This window comes from Podarcis bocagei (genome assembly GCF_964188305.1).
Source record: "Podarcis bocagei genome assembly, chromosome: 4".
Lineage (NCBI taxonomy): Eukaryota > Metazoa > Chordata > Lepidosauria > Squamata > Lacertidae > Podarcis > Podarcis bocagei.
In genome coordinates, this window is record NC_138128.1 from 68452508 (window position 1) to 68471222 (window position 18715).

Below are 18715 nucleotides of genomic sequence, written 5' to 3' on the forward strand. Positions count from 1 at the left end.
ATGTTGGAAATGTAAAGAAACGGAAGGAACATTCTTTCATATGTGGTGGACCTGCTCCAAGGTGAAAGACTTCTGGGGAAAGATTTATAATGAATTGAAAAAAATGTTGAAATATACATTTATAAAGAAACCAGAGGCCTTTCTTCTTGGAATAACAGGTTCGGAATTGTCCAAGAAAGATGTTAATCTATTTTTGTATGCCACAACTGCGGCTCGTATTTTGTTAGCTAAAAAGTGGAAAACTCAAGAATTACCAACAGTAGAAGAATGGCAGATGAAGGTGATGGATTGTATGGAGCTAGCCAATCTAACCGGAAGAGTCCGCGACCAGAAGGAGGAGGAACATCACGAAGAATGGAAGAAATTTAATGATTATTTAGTTAAATTTGTTAAGCTAAAATAACTGGAAATAGCATCCAGATACTTAAAGGGCTTAGGATTGTATCTATGTTAACTGATAAAATAATATGTTTAATACAAGAAGGAGAAGATTTAAAGATGTTAATGTTTAATTTAAAGGGTATTAAAATTGGGATTTGGGAAACCGTAATAAGGATATGCAATGAAATTCAACTAAGGGGAAATGAGGAAGTCGTTTTACAAAGTAAATAACTGTTATTTTCAATAAGGTTATGATTTATGTTTGTTATGCTTTGTTTGTTTTATGTTTTTGTTTGTCATTGATATTGTAAAAATAAATTTTTTGCAAAAAAAATATGTCCATAAATATAAATATTGATTATTGCCGCATAAGAAATGGTTTTTAATAGAGGGTGAATTGAATGGGTAGAAAGGGGTTAGAGGAGAGGTGGAAAGAAGAGCTAATCTGTCCATGGCTAGGGGGCGCAATCTGGACGGTTCTGCCAGGGGTGCAAGATCACCTAGCTACGGCTCTGGCTTTGTCCTCCAATGCTACCCCACTGCTTCCTGCATCCCAACATCTCCCACCTTGTGAGCAGATTTGTGCTCAGTTTTGAGATCATGAATGAGCATGCACAGCATGACAATAAACAGCCACCCACCATGAATACCAATGGCATGTAACTAATGATAATAATAATATAAGAATTAATAATACAGGCGGTGACAGGGATAGCCTAACTTCTGTGGCTTAGGCTCTGGTAACCTCTTGGTTGGATTACTGCAATGTGTTATACGTGGGGCTGCCTTTGAAGGCAATTCAGAAACTTCAGCTGGTGCAAAATGCAATGGCCAGATGCTCACCAGAACAAGACGGTTTGAGCATATACCACCAATACTGGCACAACTGCAGTGGCTGCTGATTCAAGTCCCAGTTCAAAGTGCTGATCATGACCAGTGGCCAATGCCTGGCCGAACAGCAATGAATTCCCCCATAACTTGGGCCCTGATTGACCCGTTGGGACTCAGTTCACTGGCCAGGCAGGTACACCTCCACAGCTGTGATGGCTGGGGGGGGATTCCATATTGAACAGTGACCATGTGGGTCTGGCTGCTGGGAAGGAGGTGGAATGTGATGGTCTGCAACTGATGTCCACTGGGGAAACGGTGAGCGTCCATTATGAAACACAACATTTAGATTTATAGATGTATAGCTTGTTCTCCTGCTTCCAACTCACAAAAACCTTTAGAGGAAATGGAAAACTACTTTTTAAAAATTTATTTAATCATTTTTTCATACAAACATCAACCGCAAAAGACACATAATGACAACACAATTTAACAATTCAGATTTGAATACACTGATATACCTATAACTACACCTTTTTTAACAATATTTTCCCACCTCTCTCTCCTCCCCCTACTTCCCACCACTATTCGCCTTATCGCTTACATATTCATTCCAGATTTCTTCATATTTTTTATTTTATTTCATATTCCTATTTTGCATCAACATGCAATTTGTTCGTATGTAGCTAATCTGTCCATATTATCAATCCGTGTGCTCAGTTGAATCTTTTTGCGGCTCTTCCAATTCATCAAAACAAGTTTTTTTGCTTCTAATATAGCATGGTACATCCAATTTTTTTTGACCCCTTGAAATCTCCCACATTTCCAGAATATAATTTAGAATTAGATTCAGTTCCCCTAAATAAGAATTTCTTTTTATTACTCTTGCTATAAATATCCTCACCTCGCACCAAAATGATCTTATCATCGGGCAGTTAATCAACATATGTACTAAGTTCTCATTTTTACTCCCACATCTCCAGCAGTTGTCTGCACTTGTTGTTGTTTTTGTTTGTTTGTTTGTTTGGTTGGTTGGTTGGTTGGTTGGTTGGTTGGTTTTTTTGGTATAGTTTTGCTGGAGTCCAGTGGGCTCTGAATATTATTTTCTGTTGAATAAGTCTTAGCCTTAGATCCATAGAGGCTATTTCTGTTGATTTTATACTTGACTCCCATATATCATTTGTTATCTGTACCCCTAACTCTTCACTCCATTTTTGTCTATCAAATTCTAAATCATATTTCTTCCTGTTGAGTAGGATTTTATATAGTGCAAGTGTAGAGGGTTTTGTTTTTTTTTTGTTGCAGAGATTAAATCTTGTAGCAGCATGGGTGTTTCTAATGCTGCTATAGTGTCAGTGGAAGACCACAGTTTTAAAGAAAAGTCATTGCATACCGTATTTTTTGCTCTATAAGACTCACTTTTTCCCTCCTAAAAAGCAAGGCGAAATGTGTGTGCATCTTAAGGAGCGAATGCAGGCTGCGCAGCTATCACAGAAGCCAGAACAGCAAGAGGGATTGCTGCTTTCACTGCACAGCGATCCCTCTTGCTGTTCTGGCTTCTGAGATTCAGATTTTTTTTTTTCTTGTTTTCCTCCTCCAAAAACTAAGTGCGTCTTGTAGTCTGGTGCGTCTTATAGAGCGAAAAATACGGTAATGAAAGAGAAATCCCACAGCTATTTCTGCATCAGATCAAGGATTTCCATGTACATCCGCTGATGAGCATCAATGCCCCAAATGAAGTCCCAGTGGTCCCAGTCTGGATACTCCTTATGGTAAACAAGGTGAGGGATTCGAGACCGCAGCTGCGCAGATTCCTTTGGCCTGCAAACCCAGTCTTGTCCTCCGCTCCACATAGCAATTGGGACTGTGATCTCTTCTATCTTGTAGAAGGGTGGAGTCATCTGTGAAAAGAAGAAAAAATGAGAATAAACTACAGATGCCACTGAAGATGTAATCTAAAACAATTTTAGAATCTCTAAACTCTGATTCAAGGGATTCCCAGCCGTGCCCTCCCAGCGAAGCTCAAGAGCCTTGTGGAAGTATTACTATACCAGTCAAAAAATTGGTCGAAAAATTTCAGAGGTGGAAGTTTCAAATGGAGATAATTAGAACAAGTGTATAATGTAGGACACTGGAACCTGGGGCGGAGGGTGCGGGGTACGGTGGGGGAGGTCTGACGCAGGTGTCACCACTGAAGGGGGTGACAAAATGCCAGGCGGCACTCACCACGGAGCCTGCAATGCGCCCGAGCCAAGCATCTCTCCTGGGAGTGACGTGGTGGCTTGGGCACCCGCAGGCTCCACACTGCCCCAAACGGTCCACCCGCCGCCTCCCTCTCAGCTGTAGGGCAGCTGAGTGGGAGGAGGCAGGCAGACTCCTCGGAGGCCCTGTGGAGTGTCCTGCCCCGGATCGCCCTGCTACTGGGTGCAGGGCACGCATGCCACCCCAGACGCCTGATCGGCTTGCTCCGCCACTGCTGGAATCAGACCTTTCCTAGTCATCCTTATCCAATCCAAGCAAAAATATACATACCTGTTTGTATTTATCTATGTTTTTTGGGCCATAATCGAAGTATTTGAATTCCCCAGTTCTACCAGACTAGAAAATGAAACATAACACCAAAGCTGTGTGAGCCTGTGTGCTTCTGCCAAGACATCAAAGCAGAGATTATCAGGAGAGGAAACAATTTAAGAAGAGTATTTCACAATTATTGCTCTATATCAGAGGTAATAACCTCAGGCTCAGGACTCAAATGCAGCTTCCTTGTATTTAAACAAAAATCATTATGTTGCAATATTGTAGGTAGAGAACACACAACAGATGTATTTCATTTTCCTAACTGTACCTGGTTCCAGTGGATTAAATTTTTCACAGAAGTATAATCCGGGAATATTGATGTGTACACATCAGTTCGGCTCTGAAAGAAAAGGTGCATTTAAATCTCCTTCCACTTCAGAGGTTTTTGCACCACAAGCTGCAAGAAACAGTGTCTGCAGCTGTGTGCATACCAGGCTTTGAAAGACCATACAAAGACCATCCCCCTAGAACTGCAATTTCCAGCACCCTTAAACTACAGCTCCCAGCTCCTTTGGTGCTTGCTTTGAATGAGCTTTAAAGTTTTGGTGTGTATGGAGACATAGTCTTGTGTGCATGTGTAGCATGGCTTCCTGGGATAAGCTAAGGAAGGATAAGTGCTGTGCTGATCAAATGCAGCCACGTGCTATTGTATTAGTTGCTCAAGTGTATTGCTGATGGCTCAAGGAACGCATGTATAGATAGGTAACTGGCACCCCTTTAAGAAGTCATAAGTCAGTCCTTCTTAACTTGGAGTTCACAGTGATTCAGAGGCCAGTGACACATCCAACCTTTGACTTTGCAGGAGCCACGTCAGACAAACTCTTGAAAGTGGTCATATTTTCCAGCAGGTTAAAATCCATACACCTCAAGCTCGACTTTGTAACTTCTTTACGTTGAAATCAAGCACCCAAAATAATCAATTTTATTATTCGTGCTGGAGAGTTTTCCTGATGCTTTTCATATTAGGTATTTTTATTGCTTGAATTAAGCCTATTTGAGCAGTGTGAATAGAAAAGTGTATAGTAGGAGAGATATTTATCAAGCACACATAAATACCGCATTTAAATTTTTCTCGTTGAATCCACTGATAAGTAAAAGAGCCTGTTTGCAGATTACATCAACCAGTTGGCAGCTGCACTTTTGAGCCAAAAGTTCTTTGAGTTTGGGACTCAGCAGGCAGAATTCTTTTGTGCCAAATATAATCTGTAAAAATCCAGAGATTCTTTACATGGTCAACCAGTATATTTCCTAATACAGCAACAGATGTGTTCTGATCCATACAAGAATATTGTTCATATTATAATTTTAACCAGGATTACAGATTTTGCTGTCCTGACTTGATCAAATGCATTACTTACATAATTACTAATTTTATTTACTTAATTCCTGCTTCAACTCAGTACATAACACCTGCATTGCAGGGGTTGGGTTCGTGACACTCAGGGTCCCTTCTATCTCTATGATTCTGCTATATTTAAAGGCCAGCTTTCAGTCGTGAAGGCTTCCAAAGCAACTCACAACAAATAACCCATGCTTTGATGATAACTGAACTCATTCTATGTATTCTCCTGCATGTGGATGGGTAAGAAAGTGAAATCTGAGCTAGCTCCCTCTTCTGGCAGGTTCAGTGTGGACAATGAAGGGTTTAGAGCTAGGCTACATGGCCCGAGGCATCTTAATGCTGAAGAGTTATTTAGCCAATCACCCTCTCACAGCCAGTTGGCTCAAAGGAATGTGGGAGGGGAACTACTCTTGGGCCCTGCTGGCAACATCACATCTTAGCTAGGATGAGATGAGGCAGTCAGATATGTCATTGGCATGCTTTAAGATAAGCAGGTAAGAACGAGATATCAGCCAATTGACTGATAAGGTCCTTGGAGTCAGGATGGAAGGCAGTTGCCCATGTTCAACATTGGAACAGTCTCCCTCAGGAGGTTGTGGACTCTCCTGCATTGCAGTGGGTTGGACTAGATGACCACTGAAAGTCCCTTCCAACTCTATGATTGTATGATGCTATGTAAGCTAGACAGTGGGAGATGTGTCCTCTTAGCTCTTTTAGTCACAAAACTACTCACATTGAAAACAACAAACAGGAATACCAGGTTCCACCCAACACTGATAGTGCCCAGCACACGCGCATGATGTCACACATCGCCCCCGCCGTGGGAGGGCATGACAGAGCGACCCACCGCAGCATGCAACACATTGGGTTGCCTGGCAGGGCACCCACAGAGAACATTTTGTGGGTGCCTTGGCACCCGATGCTCCAGGGATGGCATGTATGACAAAAAGTAAATGAATTGGTTTTATTTCCCACCACAAAAGCTAGCCTTGCTTGTTTATTTCTATTTTCCTATAAAACTTGGATAAGAACGTAACACGTGACATTACTGATCTTGTAAACCCTACATGATAATAAGAAAATGACCCTTTTACACATACCTTGAACAATGTGTTGGGCATACGCAGCACTCGTATAATGGGACTTATACTGTAGTGGAGCGTGTAGGCAGGCCCCATGGCAAAAAACATCTTTATTTTTTCAGACATTTGAGGGATTACAGAAAATGCAACAAAAGCTGGGAGGAAAAGATGAGAAATTCCATTTAGCATTCTTTTACTGGGGAGGGGAGGGTGTGCAAAGCAAATCAGTATTTACAGCCAAAAACTTTTAACCAAATCAGTAATTTAAATTGTCAACCTGTGTGTATATAGAATTAGATTGGGCAGTTTTCTAGAATCTAGAAGCCTAGTACTGTTGATTGGAGTGTACCTACCTGTTATGGAAAGAAGGTAAATGGCAAAACTGGAAACATTGCTAAGGCCCTGCAGTCTGTACAAACCACCTTTATGGCTGGACCTCTTCACAGAAAGTCATTTTGAGTCTCAGAGTACAAGTAGGTAAAACAATGCAATAGGTGTGTGTTGTGCAAGAGCGAATGTGATGACAGAGCCGATATTTGCATTCTCCAAGCAGCCAGGAGGAAGGTCAGCACTCAGCCTTTTCAGCTAATCTGATTCTTGGATAAAACACTCCTGACATGTGTTCCCCTGCATTTCTACTGCCCCTGAGTGGGGGGGGGAGCAAAGAATACAGTCACAGACTACGCATGTCTTTTTCACAGCTAAATGCCAACCTTTATGCTTCACATACCTACGGTGGATCCCTGAGCATGGCCACCACAGTAGATTTTATCCCGTCTGGTTTTCTGCAGAATAAAGTCTGTCATGGCAGGAAGGTCATAGATGCCCATTTCATGAAAACTGCAAATCAGGAGACATCCATAATAATTAAATGTGTGTGCTATGCTCTGCTCACATGCACTGGCAACTTTAGCGAAGAGAAGGTAAGAAGATTAAATGATCTTCCGATAAATATGTAGAAAGAGAATATTTTCCAGGAACATTTGGTTTCAGGCTGAATGAAAACAGTTTATGGTTACAATCCTGAAGTAAGTCTGCCAGAAGGTAAGTATCCATTTATACCATCACTGACCACATCACATGTCTAGTGACATAATTAGCAGTGCGAGAGTTTTCAGAGGGACATTCCCTCCAAAAGATGTCAAGCTCTTCTGCTCAGCCGAATTCTGAATCAAGTCAAGAGTAGTTCACCCATCACTACTTCTGAGTAAATATGCTTAGGATCAAACTATTCAGGACCAGGAGTCTTTCTTCAATTTCACCTGTGGGAGATGCAACTTGGATTGAGACAGTGCCATGATGGAGCTGGGGTTCTTCTGACCTTTGACCCAATATTTATTAACCCACCCTCAAAACTGTGACCAAAACTGTGCGCATAATTTTCCAGGGAAGGGCCAAGAAATCAAGCACCTGCAATGTCCCAGGATCAATCCTGCCACCCTCAATTATTTCTGGGATACTTTCTCTAAAATTCTGGAGATGTATTTCCAGTCAGTGTAGATACACTGAGCTGAGTTTTCTTTCATTTCCAGAGTGTGTTCAATGCTGGAATTTTACCTATGTCCTTGTGAACTATTGAAAAACATTTTGCACATACCGGTATATAAAATTATTAAACTTTATCTCATATTGATTACACTTACAAACCATCAAGTATACCTTGTTGAGTTATTTCACGCAGGGGAGATCTTCAAAGGGAGAAAAATGCAACAGTCCACTGAGTGTTGAATTCCAGTCTCTTCTGAACTTACCTGAAATCCCAAAATGCTTCTTCTTCAATGGTAAGGTTTTGGTGTCTTCTCGACCAAGAGTTTCCTCTGTTGTTTCCAATCCAGACATCATATCCGGCATCTGCTAGTATGAAACCCAGGCTCTGATGAGGTGGATTTGCTATCCAGTCACTGCCTTCCAAGCCCAAACCATGAATCAGCAATATAGTGGCCTTTAAGCCTGGAAAATGAAAAAGCTTCAGAAGTTTAAACCTCTATAATGCCACTCATAATGCTCCTACTAAGAGTGCAGCGTACAGTGGCTAAAATGTTTTGTATGGAAATGAGGAGGCTAGTTTCAAAGAGTGCTAGGTTTTCTTTTCATGGAATGGAAGACAACTGGCACTGTGTATGACAGTGAGGGGGGGGGTATACGTGCATTATCCACCCTAAAATTATTGGATCCAAATCAGAGTGCCCTCAGCAGCTTTCCCCCATCTCATAAATAGTTTTAGCAGCTTTACAGAAGAGGAAATTACAGCAGATGTAGTTTTAGTCACATCTGCATTACATGGTTGCTTCATTTGGCATTGCGCATCAAACACAATGCATAGTCTCATGACCTTTATCAGCATTCTAGCCAATCGCTCACAGGAGGGCATCCTAACTGGTTGTCTGTCAGTCTGTCCTGCACTGTTGGTCCTCCGGGCTGCCTGTTTAAGACAGTACCAAGTGCACTGTCAGGAGGGAGCCAGAGGGAACCAGCAACTAATCACAAGGAATGACGTTAACACTTTACAGTGGTGCCCTGCAAGACGAATGCCTCGCAAGACAGAAAACACCTAGACGAAAGGGTTTTCCGTTTTTGAGCTGCTTCGCAAGACGATTTTCCCTATGGGCTTGCTTTGCAAGACCAAAAAGTCTTGCGAGTGTTCTGATTTTTTTTCACTCCCCCCCCCTTTTTCTAAGCCGCTAATAGCCTTTTAGCCGCTAATCCGCTAATCCTTTAATAGCCGCTAAGCCTTTAATAGCCGCTAAACCGCTAATAGCGCTAATCCGCTAAGCTGCTAATAGGGTTGCTTCGCAAGACGAAAAAACCGCTAGACGAAGAGACTCCCGGAACGGATTAATTTCGTCTTGCGAGGCACCACTGTATTAGAAGAAACAGGATCAGCTCAGGAGTGCCAGGTCTAATAAGCACAGCAACTCTTTTCGGTAGGCCTTGTCCTGATGAGGCAGTTGTAGAGACTGGAGGTCTGTGCCAGTAACAGTGTTGTTGCACTGTACATTGGTGGTGCTTTTTCCTTATTGGCCCAAACTGTGCTCTTTTAGGAAAAAAGAAGAAGGCTATTGTGCAAAGAGGCAACCTTTATTTCCTCTATTACAATCGACTTTCATCCTCAAGTTTACCTCCTGGAATTCTGTTCAGGCTCAGGAAGTAGCCATCCTTTGTAATAACTTCATATTCTTCAGAAGGATATCCCCAGTACCGGATTTTTTCACTCTGCAGGGATTAGAAAAACCCTAACGTTGGTGTGACGAAATGAATTTTGTCCTGACTTTACTATGAGTCGAGTTTGGTCTGTTGAATTGTTCATGGGAACAAATACGGTGGAACTTTGGTTCTCGAACTTAAACTGTTCCAGAAGTTCATTCGACTCCCAAAACCATTCAAAAAACAAGGTGCAGCTTCCGATTGGCTGCAAGAGCTTCCTGCACTCGGACGTTCGGCTTCTGAAAAACGTTCGAAAATCGGAGCACTTATTTCCGGGTTTTTGGTGTTCGGGGGCCAATTTGTTCACCAACTAAGTCGTTCAAGAACCAAGGTTTCACTGTGTATATTTTTCAACTCTTTGTATTCACGTAGGGGGGGGGGCATGAGAAGGCATCTTCCAAGTGAATGAAGACCACCAAATGAGGAGCAGCAAACAGAGAGTCATAGCTCAAAAAATAAAGATCTTGTTTTAATATGAGGTACAGTGTACCATATTTTTTTGCTCTATAAGGCTCACTTTTTCCCTCCTAAAAAGTAAGGGGAAATGTGTGTCACAGCTATCCCAGAAGCCAGAACAGCAAGAGGGATTGCAGCTTTCACTGCGCAGCGATCCCTCTTGCTGTTCTGGCTTCTGAGATTCAGAATATATTTTTTTCTTGTTTTTCTCCTCCAAAAACTAGGTGTGTCTTGTGGTCTGGTGCTTCTTATAGAGTGAAATTGCTCTGAAACGTTTTAAGGTATAGAGCAATATATATCTAATGAAACAAATCATGTGCTTCCAGAGGGGTTGTCATGTCAGAAGGGGCTAGCAGGGGCACTTGGATAAACATGTTTAGAAGCTTCTTCACAAAAGTGATAACACAGAGTGCCAAATAGCGAGGAAGCTGGTAAGCCAGTTGTAAGTAAGTTTCACTCAGACCTGCTCAACACAAGGAAGCCAGAAGTGGAGGGCTGCAGCCCCATCTTCAGGCACACATTTTGCACTTGCATGCTCAGGCTAAACACTTGAAGAGGCCTTCTGTCATAGCATATTCTGAAATCTATTTGGATGTAGAAAGTCTTTGGGAGGAAATACAGTTACAAGCCTAGAAGTGGATGGAAAGAACATATTTAAACCCAATGAGATTAGAAACTGTTTTCTGAGTTATTTCAAAAAACTTTATTCTCAAGGACCACAAAATGAAGAGGACATAGATAAATTCCTTAAAAAATATGGATTACAAAAAAATCTCTCATCAAAGTAAGGTGGATTTAAACCAAAGAATAACAGAACAAGAGATAGAGGGTGCCATTCAAGATATGCAACTGGGCAAATCTCCAGGGCCAGATGGACTGACTTCCAGATATTATAAATCTTTGAAGGAGTGGTTGGTTCAACCGTTAAAGGAAGTCTGTAACGAGATCTTAGAGGGGAAAAGGGCACCAGAATCGTGGAAAGAAGCGTATATTTCACTCATACCAAAGACAGAGACTGAAAAGACTCAACTTAAGAACTACCACCCAATATCATTACTTAATGTGGATTACAAAATTTTTGCAGACATTTTGGCAAAAAGATTTAAAAGAGTGTTGATGGAGAAGATTCATAAGGACCAAGCAGGCTTTCTCCCAAAAAGGCACCTATCAGACAATGTAAGGAATATAATAGACATTTTGGAATTGTTAGAGGTGAACATAAACACTAAAGCAGTGCTGATTTTTGTGGACGCGGAGAAAGCCTTTGACAATATTTCTTGGAGTTTTATGAAAAAGAATCTTCATGGGATGGGGGTAGGTCAAGGTTTTGAGAATGGTATGGGTGCAATATATTCTGAACAAAAAGCTAAGCTGATCGTAAATAATGTAATTACGGAGGAACTTAAGATAGAAAAAGGAACACGACAGGGGTGCCCAATTTCTCCATTGCTTTTTATTTCTGTTCTGGAGGTGTTGCTGAACATGATTAGAAATGACCAGCAGGTTAAAGGTGTACAGGTCGGAGCTAAACATTACAAGCTAAGGGCATTTGCAGATGACTTAGTATTGACCCTACAAGAGCCAAACACTAGCACGAAAAGAGTGTTGGAGATAATTCAACAATTTGGCCAGGTAGCCGGATTTAAACTGAACAAACAAAAAACTAAAGTCTTAGAAAAAAATTTGACAGCCATGGAGAAGGAGAAATTTCAAGAAGAGACAGGTTTGACAGTGGTTAAGAAGGTGAAATACCTAGGGGTTCATTTGACATCTAAAAATTTGAACTTGTATAAGGACAACTATGAAAAGTGTTGGTCAGAAATTAAAAAAGATCTAGAAATATGGTCAAATTTAAAACTGTCAATGTTAGGCCGAATTGCAGTTATCAAGATGAATGTATTGCCTAGAATGTTATTTTTGTTTCAAACTTTGCAGATTCTTGACAAGATGGACTGTTTCAAGAGGTGGCAGAAAGACATTGCGAAATTTGTCTGGCAGGGCAAAAAGCCCAGAATAAAATTTAAAGTACTTACAGATGCAAAAGAAAGAGGGGGATTTGCCCTGCCGGACTTAAAACTGTACTATGAAGCAGCAGCGTTTTGCTGGCTGAAAGAGTGGATGCTCCTCGAGAACACAGATATCTTGGATTTAGAAGGTTTTAATAATACATTTGGTTGGCATGCATATCTATGGTATGATAAAATCAAAGTGCATAGGGCCTTTAAAAATCACATTGTCAGAAAAGCATTGTTTAATGTTTGGATAAGATATAAATACTTGTTGGAAAACAAAACCCCTAGATGGTTGTCACCTTTGGAGGCTAAGGCACTGAAGAAACTCAATATGGAGGTCGGATGGCCAAAGTATTGGGAAATTTTGGAACAGGATGGAGATAAATTGAAATTACAAAGTCATGAGAAATTGAAACCTAAAGTACAAGACTGGCTCCATTATTTCCAAATAATGGAGGTTTATAAACAGGACAGGAAAGTTGGCTTCCAGGTGGAAAAATCAAAATTAGAGACTGAATTGTTAGAACCCAATACTAAGAATTTGTCAAGAATGTACAACTTGTTGCTGAAATGGAATACACAAGATGAAACAGTTAAATCAGCTATGATTAAGTGGGCACAGGATATTGGTCATAACATTATGTTTGCTGACTGGGAATGGTTGTGGAACACCGGTATTAAATTTACGGCATGTAATGCCTTAAAGGAAAACATTACGAAAATGATTTATAGGTGGTACATGACCCCAGTCAAGCTAGCAAAAATCTACCATTTGCCTGATAACAAGTGTTGGAAATGTAAAGAAACTGAAGGTACTTTCTATCACCTTTGGTGCACATGCCCGAAGATTAAGGCTTTCTGGGAAATGATATATAATGAAATGAAAAAGGTACTTAAATGTACTTTCCCTAAGAAACCAGAGGCCTTTCTCTTGGGCATTGTCGGCCAATTGGTGTCAAAGAAAGACAGAACTTTCTTTATGTATGCTACAACAGCAGCAAGAATACTTATCGCAAAGTATTGGAAGACACAAGATCTACCCACTCTGGAAGAATGGCAGATGAAAGTGATGGACTACATGACATTGGCCGAGATGACTGGCAGAATCCGTGACCAGGGAAAGGAGACGGCGGAAGAAGAATGGAAGAAATTTAAAATCTATCTTAAGGACTATTATAAACTTGACGAATGTTAGAATGTCGAGGTTTTGAGAAAGAAAGGGTTACAGTGAGATAAGATTAGACTGAAGGAAAGATTAAGAGGACAGAGGCTTGAGAGAAATAACTAGAAGTTGCTAAAAATTTCGGACATTGGACTACATGACATTGGCCGAGATGACTGGCAGAATCCGTGACCAGGGAAAGGAGACGGCGGAAGAAGAATGGAAGAAATTTAAAATCTATCTTAAGGACTATTATAAACTTGACGAATGTTAGAATGTCGAGGTTTTGAGAAAGAAAGGGTTACAGTGACATAAGATTAGACTGAAGGAAAGATTAAGAGGACAGAGGCTTGAGAGAAATAACTAGAAGTTGCTAAAAATTTCGGACATTGGGATGCAGAAAGGGGAGGTATGGGGGAGTCTGAGAAACAAGGTCTTATGAAAGAAGGTTATGAAACTATACGTGTTTGTATGTCTTTTTATATGTTTGTATTGTTTTTTTAAAAAAAGTTTGTAAAACCAATAAAAAATTTTATTAAAAAAAAGGAAGTCTTTGGGAGGACTCAGCCATTTCTAAGAAACAAAGAGCTATAAGAATGATTGCATAAGCACTGTTTGTTAGAGTTGCGGAAAGTGGAATCCCTGATATGGACCTTGTGCAGAGTATAAATGAATTTGCTTTCCAACACAAAAAAATGAGTTCCAAAGCTTTACTGGAAACAATCTTGAAATAGTTCCAAATAAACATTACAAAATGCAAAGCAGCACATTGCTGTTAAACCAGCAATCAATGTGGTTCTGCCTTCTTTTGGGTCTTTAATACAGTTCAATAAACTTTCCTGTCTCTGGTCCCATAGATAGATGCTAAGCAATTTGCATGTTCATCAGCATGGACACTGAGTTCTCAAGTTTGACCTTCCTCATATGAAAGATCACTTGGTTTTCAGAATGAGTCATCAGTTAGCCTAAACACTCTCCACATTTACCTAGAGACAAACCTCTCTTGCCTCTCTAATTTGAAGAGAGAGAAAACTTATGTAAAAGTTTTCATTTGCAGACTTCAGTGTGTATAAACTTTATATTTTATGCATATTGGACATTGCTGACAGTTCTTCAGTACTCCTGAACAAAAATAACATGGCCCAAGTTTCCCTGTTTGGTCAGGGAAGGCAGCAGAATAGCTTCACCATGAACTGGGCCCTTCAGATCCTATTAAATCAAAATATGTGAATTTTCCCCAATGAAAGAGAGAGAAAGAATCAGTTTAAGTGGGGGCTCACATAGTCAGGCACTTATGTAGATGGCCCAGTTCACTGTGACAGCCACCTGCAAGGTAGGAAGATTTGCTCCCGCTTTCCACCACTGCATCCCTACCAAACGTGTGAACCAGGGCAAACCATCACTAACACTGCTATAGTGCTGCTTTGTCTCAAGAGCTTAACTTACAATATTCATATATACTTCAGGATTCACTTCTGTTTTGCTCTTGGATTCTACTGGATTCACAGTGCCTTGTACAACCATCATGATAACCAGCAGCCACATCCTGGAACACCTGAAAAACGGAATATTTTAGAGAAACCTTTTTTCTTTTAGTGATGAAATGGATCTACTTTTTAGTTGAAAAGCTGCTAAACACCAGCCAGTCGTGTGACATGGCAGTCTTAGGCTTCATTCACAGATGCAGCTTGCTCAGATCACAAGCCCCTAGAGCTCTATTTTCTTCTGCTCAGGGAGCATGCATTTCTTTTTGAATTTTAATTGCCCCCATGGAAACTTCCACATTTCCTGTTTTCCCAACATAGTTTCCTGAAAGTGAAGGAATTTTTAAAAAATCATTTTCGGATGATCTAATTGAGAGTGAAGATGCAGTGATGGAAACGCTCCCTCTATTGTGTGGGCAGGTAATCCCTCCCCTACCTGGCCTGGTCTCCTTGGCAACGCTTCCCCCAGGTGGGATTGGACAACTGACTGGGGTAGGTGGAGACCTCCAGGTATCCCACCTGAGGGAAGGCAAAGCCAAGCCTATGCTGTTGGAGCCGCTCCAGATCTAGGGGCTGCACGCGTCCACGCAAAGGGCGCCCCCCATTTTAAGCGAGGAGCGGTCATTACCTTCTCGCTGGAGCGGTACCTATTTATCTACTTGCACTTTGATGTTCTTTCGAACTGCTAGGTTGGCGGGAGCTGGGACTGAACAATGGGAGCTCACCCTGTTGCGGGGATTCGAACCGCCGACCTTCCAATCAGCATGCCCTTTATAAATTTACCAATCTATAAAGAAAGGGTTTCAGTCCATGAATGCTTATGCTTACGCATGTTAGAATTAAGGTTCAGCAGGTGACTGACATTTCCACTGGATTCAAAATAACAGTAATGCCCTTTATTCCAAGTAACTGAAGAATGAAAACTTTGCAGAAAAGCAGAGAAATGGGAACTGCCTAAACTCACATTTTTCAGAGAAGTGAATATTAAGGTGCATTCTGCTTTGTTAGAGAAGGGAATTTTCTTCAGGGCTTAATTAAATATAACACATTATTGGTAATAATCACATGTAACACAACTATTGCCCAAATTTTCATTTACAAAGCCATATTTATTTTCCCCCATTATCTTTATTCCTGTTTTACATGACAGAAAGGGTTTGTGTTTTAAACCAGGCAATAGCTGCCCCCTACAAATCCTGGAGACAGACAGTCATGCCATGTGTCCACAGCAGTGACCAGATGAAGAAATGACCATTAGAGAAGCACAGAGAGAAGAAAAACCACAGTGCATCTGCTGCAACAGAATCGGATGCCTTCATCTGCCTTACCTGTGAGAAAACATGTCTCTCCTGTATCTGTCTCTACAGCCACAGCAGGTGCTTTAACTCTCCAGCAGTTTGACTTCACTCCTGAAAGTGCGCTCTTAAATTGTCTCCCAAGACAGACAGATGCCAAAAACAAATCCAAATCCAAGTACAAATACAAATTATTAAATGTATATACTGACTATAATATTTGGGCTCTAGAGAGCTACAAGAGGAGCAGAAAACCTAAAAATCTCCAATGCCTTAAAAAAATTCATTGTCCCAAAAGACAAAATGAGGACCGAAAAAGGCCAATCAACTCTCCATGCACAGATGTAAAGAAATACTCACATCTAAAGCTCATATAAATAGTTTCCCACGATGTTAATTTGATTTATTTTGACATATTCTCATAAAAAAGTCAGGTATAACCAGTTTAATACATAATGCTTGTTTCAGCATTCCAGTGCCATGGCTTTCACAACCTGCTATGATAGGATTAATCTAAATTATTCTTCCATTTCACTAACGTATCCAACCAAGCCACCTCATCTTTGCAAGGAATTCTGCCTTTGAAGAGGCATTTCTTTCCCCCTTCCCTTGCATCCCTGGGCCCCCCTGAAATTTGCTCTGGAAAGTTCGGTGGAGATCAAGACAGATTTGGGGGAGCATGGTGGGTGGGAGGAACTAAAGGAAGAGGAAACTCCATTGCACAAGCAGAAGTCTTTGTGTGAACAGGACAACTTTGTTGGCTAAATCCTTTAATTTAAAAGGGTTGTTTCTATACAGTGGACAGGGTGCACTGCAATTTATTTATTTATTCATTCATACATACATACATACATACATACATACATACAAAATTTCTATTGCTTTATTGTACAGTGGTACCTTGGGTTAAGAACTTAATTCGTTCTGGAGGTCCGTTCTTAACCTGAAACTGTTCTTAACCTGAGGCACCACTTTAGCTAATGGGGCCTCCTGCTGCTGCCGTGCTGCCGCTGCACGATTTCTGTTCTCATCCTGAAGCAAAGTTCTTAACCTGAGGTACTACTTCCGGGTTAGCAGAGTCTGTAACCTGAAGCGTAGTAACCTGAAGAGTATGTAACCCGAGGTACCACTGTATATAGAATGTGTGAGTAAACCACCCTGAGAGCTTGTGATGTAGGGGTGGTATATAAATCTAATGAATAATAGTAATAATTTACAAAAAAACAACAACCCCACAAAACTAACATTAAAATGAGCAATAAAAGACAGAGTTAAAAACTGGAAATAAATAATTCAAAAAAACCATTCTACTCTAAACTAAAAACATATAGTAGAGAAAGTTGTCTATGTGGTAAGAGTTCGCTTCTGCAACACCACAGAACCAAGGAAACTATGTTCAAGTTCAGCATCCAAATTTAGGGACCCAGCATTATAGCTATTTCATCTGTCCCGTGTTACTATGGCAACCTCACCTTCAGTGAGGAAAGGGCATCATAAAATCCTCTCAGATAGGGTCTCAGATAGCTTCAAGGATTGCTGATTTACACTCTGCTGCAGATAATGTCTGCAGGCAATGACCGCTCCCCACATTAAATGGGGTCTGCCCTTTGCGTGATTGCACCCAGCCCCTGGGCCCTATGCGGCACCATTAGCACAGGCTTGGCTTCGCCTTCCTCCAGGTGGGATAATTGGAGGTCTCCGCCTACCTCAGTCACTTGCCCAATCCCACCTGGGGAAGCGTTGCCAAGGTGACCACGCCGGGTAGGGGGAGGGACTACCTGCCCACACAATGGAGGGAGGATCTTACCTGGGACTCAGTTGGATCCAGAGCTTCTCCCACCATACCCACCCTCAGTTAAGACTTCTTTTGCAAGCTAACCTTTTCTCCACAGGTACGCGGGCGCTGCTACGTCAAGGTCGCTGTTGAAGGGCCGGAAAGGAATTTCCCTGCATGACCCACATCCTCCTCCTCTTTGCGGTGGAGATACCAGGGTTCCCTGTTAAAGAGGTTGTTTGAGGGGAGGCTTTGGCCGTACGCCTAGTGGTTGTCATTGCTCTCCCCTGCAACGGGGGCGGGATCTCTCTGCTTGAACATATGTTCTCCAGAGCCAGCTGGATAACCCTGATGTTCCCCAGATCCCCAGATGTCCTCTCATAATTGAAATTCAGCTTACCTTTCCCTCATCCATCCCACCATTGCATCGAGGCACTAGTCCGGAACCTGATTTGCATCTTCAGATCCAGATTTTGTGGTGAAACATAGCTGAGCATCATCAGTATACTGATAACATCTTGCCATCAAAGTCCTAATGTACAGTTGACGGTTGAGGGCCACGGATAATAATCTAGGACCTAGTAGCAGGCACATCTTATGGTGATGATTTTCTCACACTGTCGGGCAGAAGGTAGTAATTCCACAGCAACAACACCCTCCCCACAATTCCCCATTGAGGGGGAACCCCACCAAACCCATCTCCCCATCCCACAAGGTCTCACCCTGGCTAAGGGTCACAGGCCTGTCTCTTACAGTGCCTGGCCTACAATTCCATTTCCTGATAGACAGAAAGGTCACCCCTGCCCTGTGCCCCCTCCCCGATGTTCCAACCCATAATGCAGATCCCTCTTGATGTTGGCCCCTCTCTTAGAGCAAAGCCAGGCCCTAGAACAGTGTTCCCCAACCTTTTTTGGCCACGCACCACCTAACCCTCTCTAAACATATGCCTGCCCCCCAAACATATAATTCTTATTTTTCAAAAAGTAAACTCCTATTCACGTGGAGGAAGCGTAAAAGGCCATTAACTTGGTTTAACTCATTCTCAAATTGCCCCTCTTAAGATCAAATAGCTCCCCTGTGGGGCATGTGCCCCACATTGGGAACCACAGCCCTAGACT

General features: G+C 41.6%; 1 protein-coding gene across 1 annotated transcript in view; it reads right to left on the minus strand.

Annotated features, from left to right (window-relative positions):
- Positions 1–2866: 2866 nt before the first annotated feature.
- LOC308586152 (putative lysosomal acid lipase/cholesteryl ester hydrolase) overlaps positions 2867–18715 on the minus strand; it is a 32578-nt gene continuing 16729 nt past the window's right edge. Inside the window, exons 11-19 of the mRNA XM_081192429.1 lie at positions 14491–14599; positions 9330–9423; positions 7962–8160; positions 6941–7050; positions 6229–6365; positions 4843–4989; positions 4055–4126; positions 3742–3807; positions 2867–3110 (exon numbers count right to left, since the gene is read on the minus strand). Coding sequence (XP_081048555.1) covers positions 2883–3110; positions 3742–3807; positions 4055–4126; positions 4843–4989; positions 6229–6365; positions 6941–7050; positions 7962–8160; positions 9330–9423; positions 14491–14599 — 1162 coding nt within the window. The 3' untranslated portion in view covers positions 2867–2882. The remainder of the gene's footprint in view (positions 3111–3741; positions 3808–4054; positions 4127–4842; positions 4990–6228; positions 6366–6940; positions 7051–7961; positions 8161–9329; positions 9424–14490; positions 14600–18715) is intronic.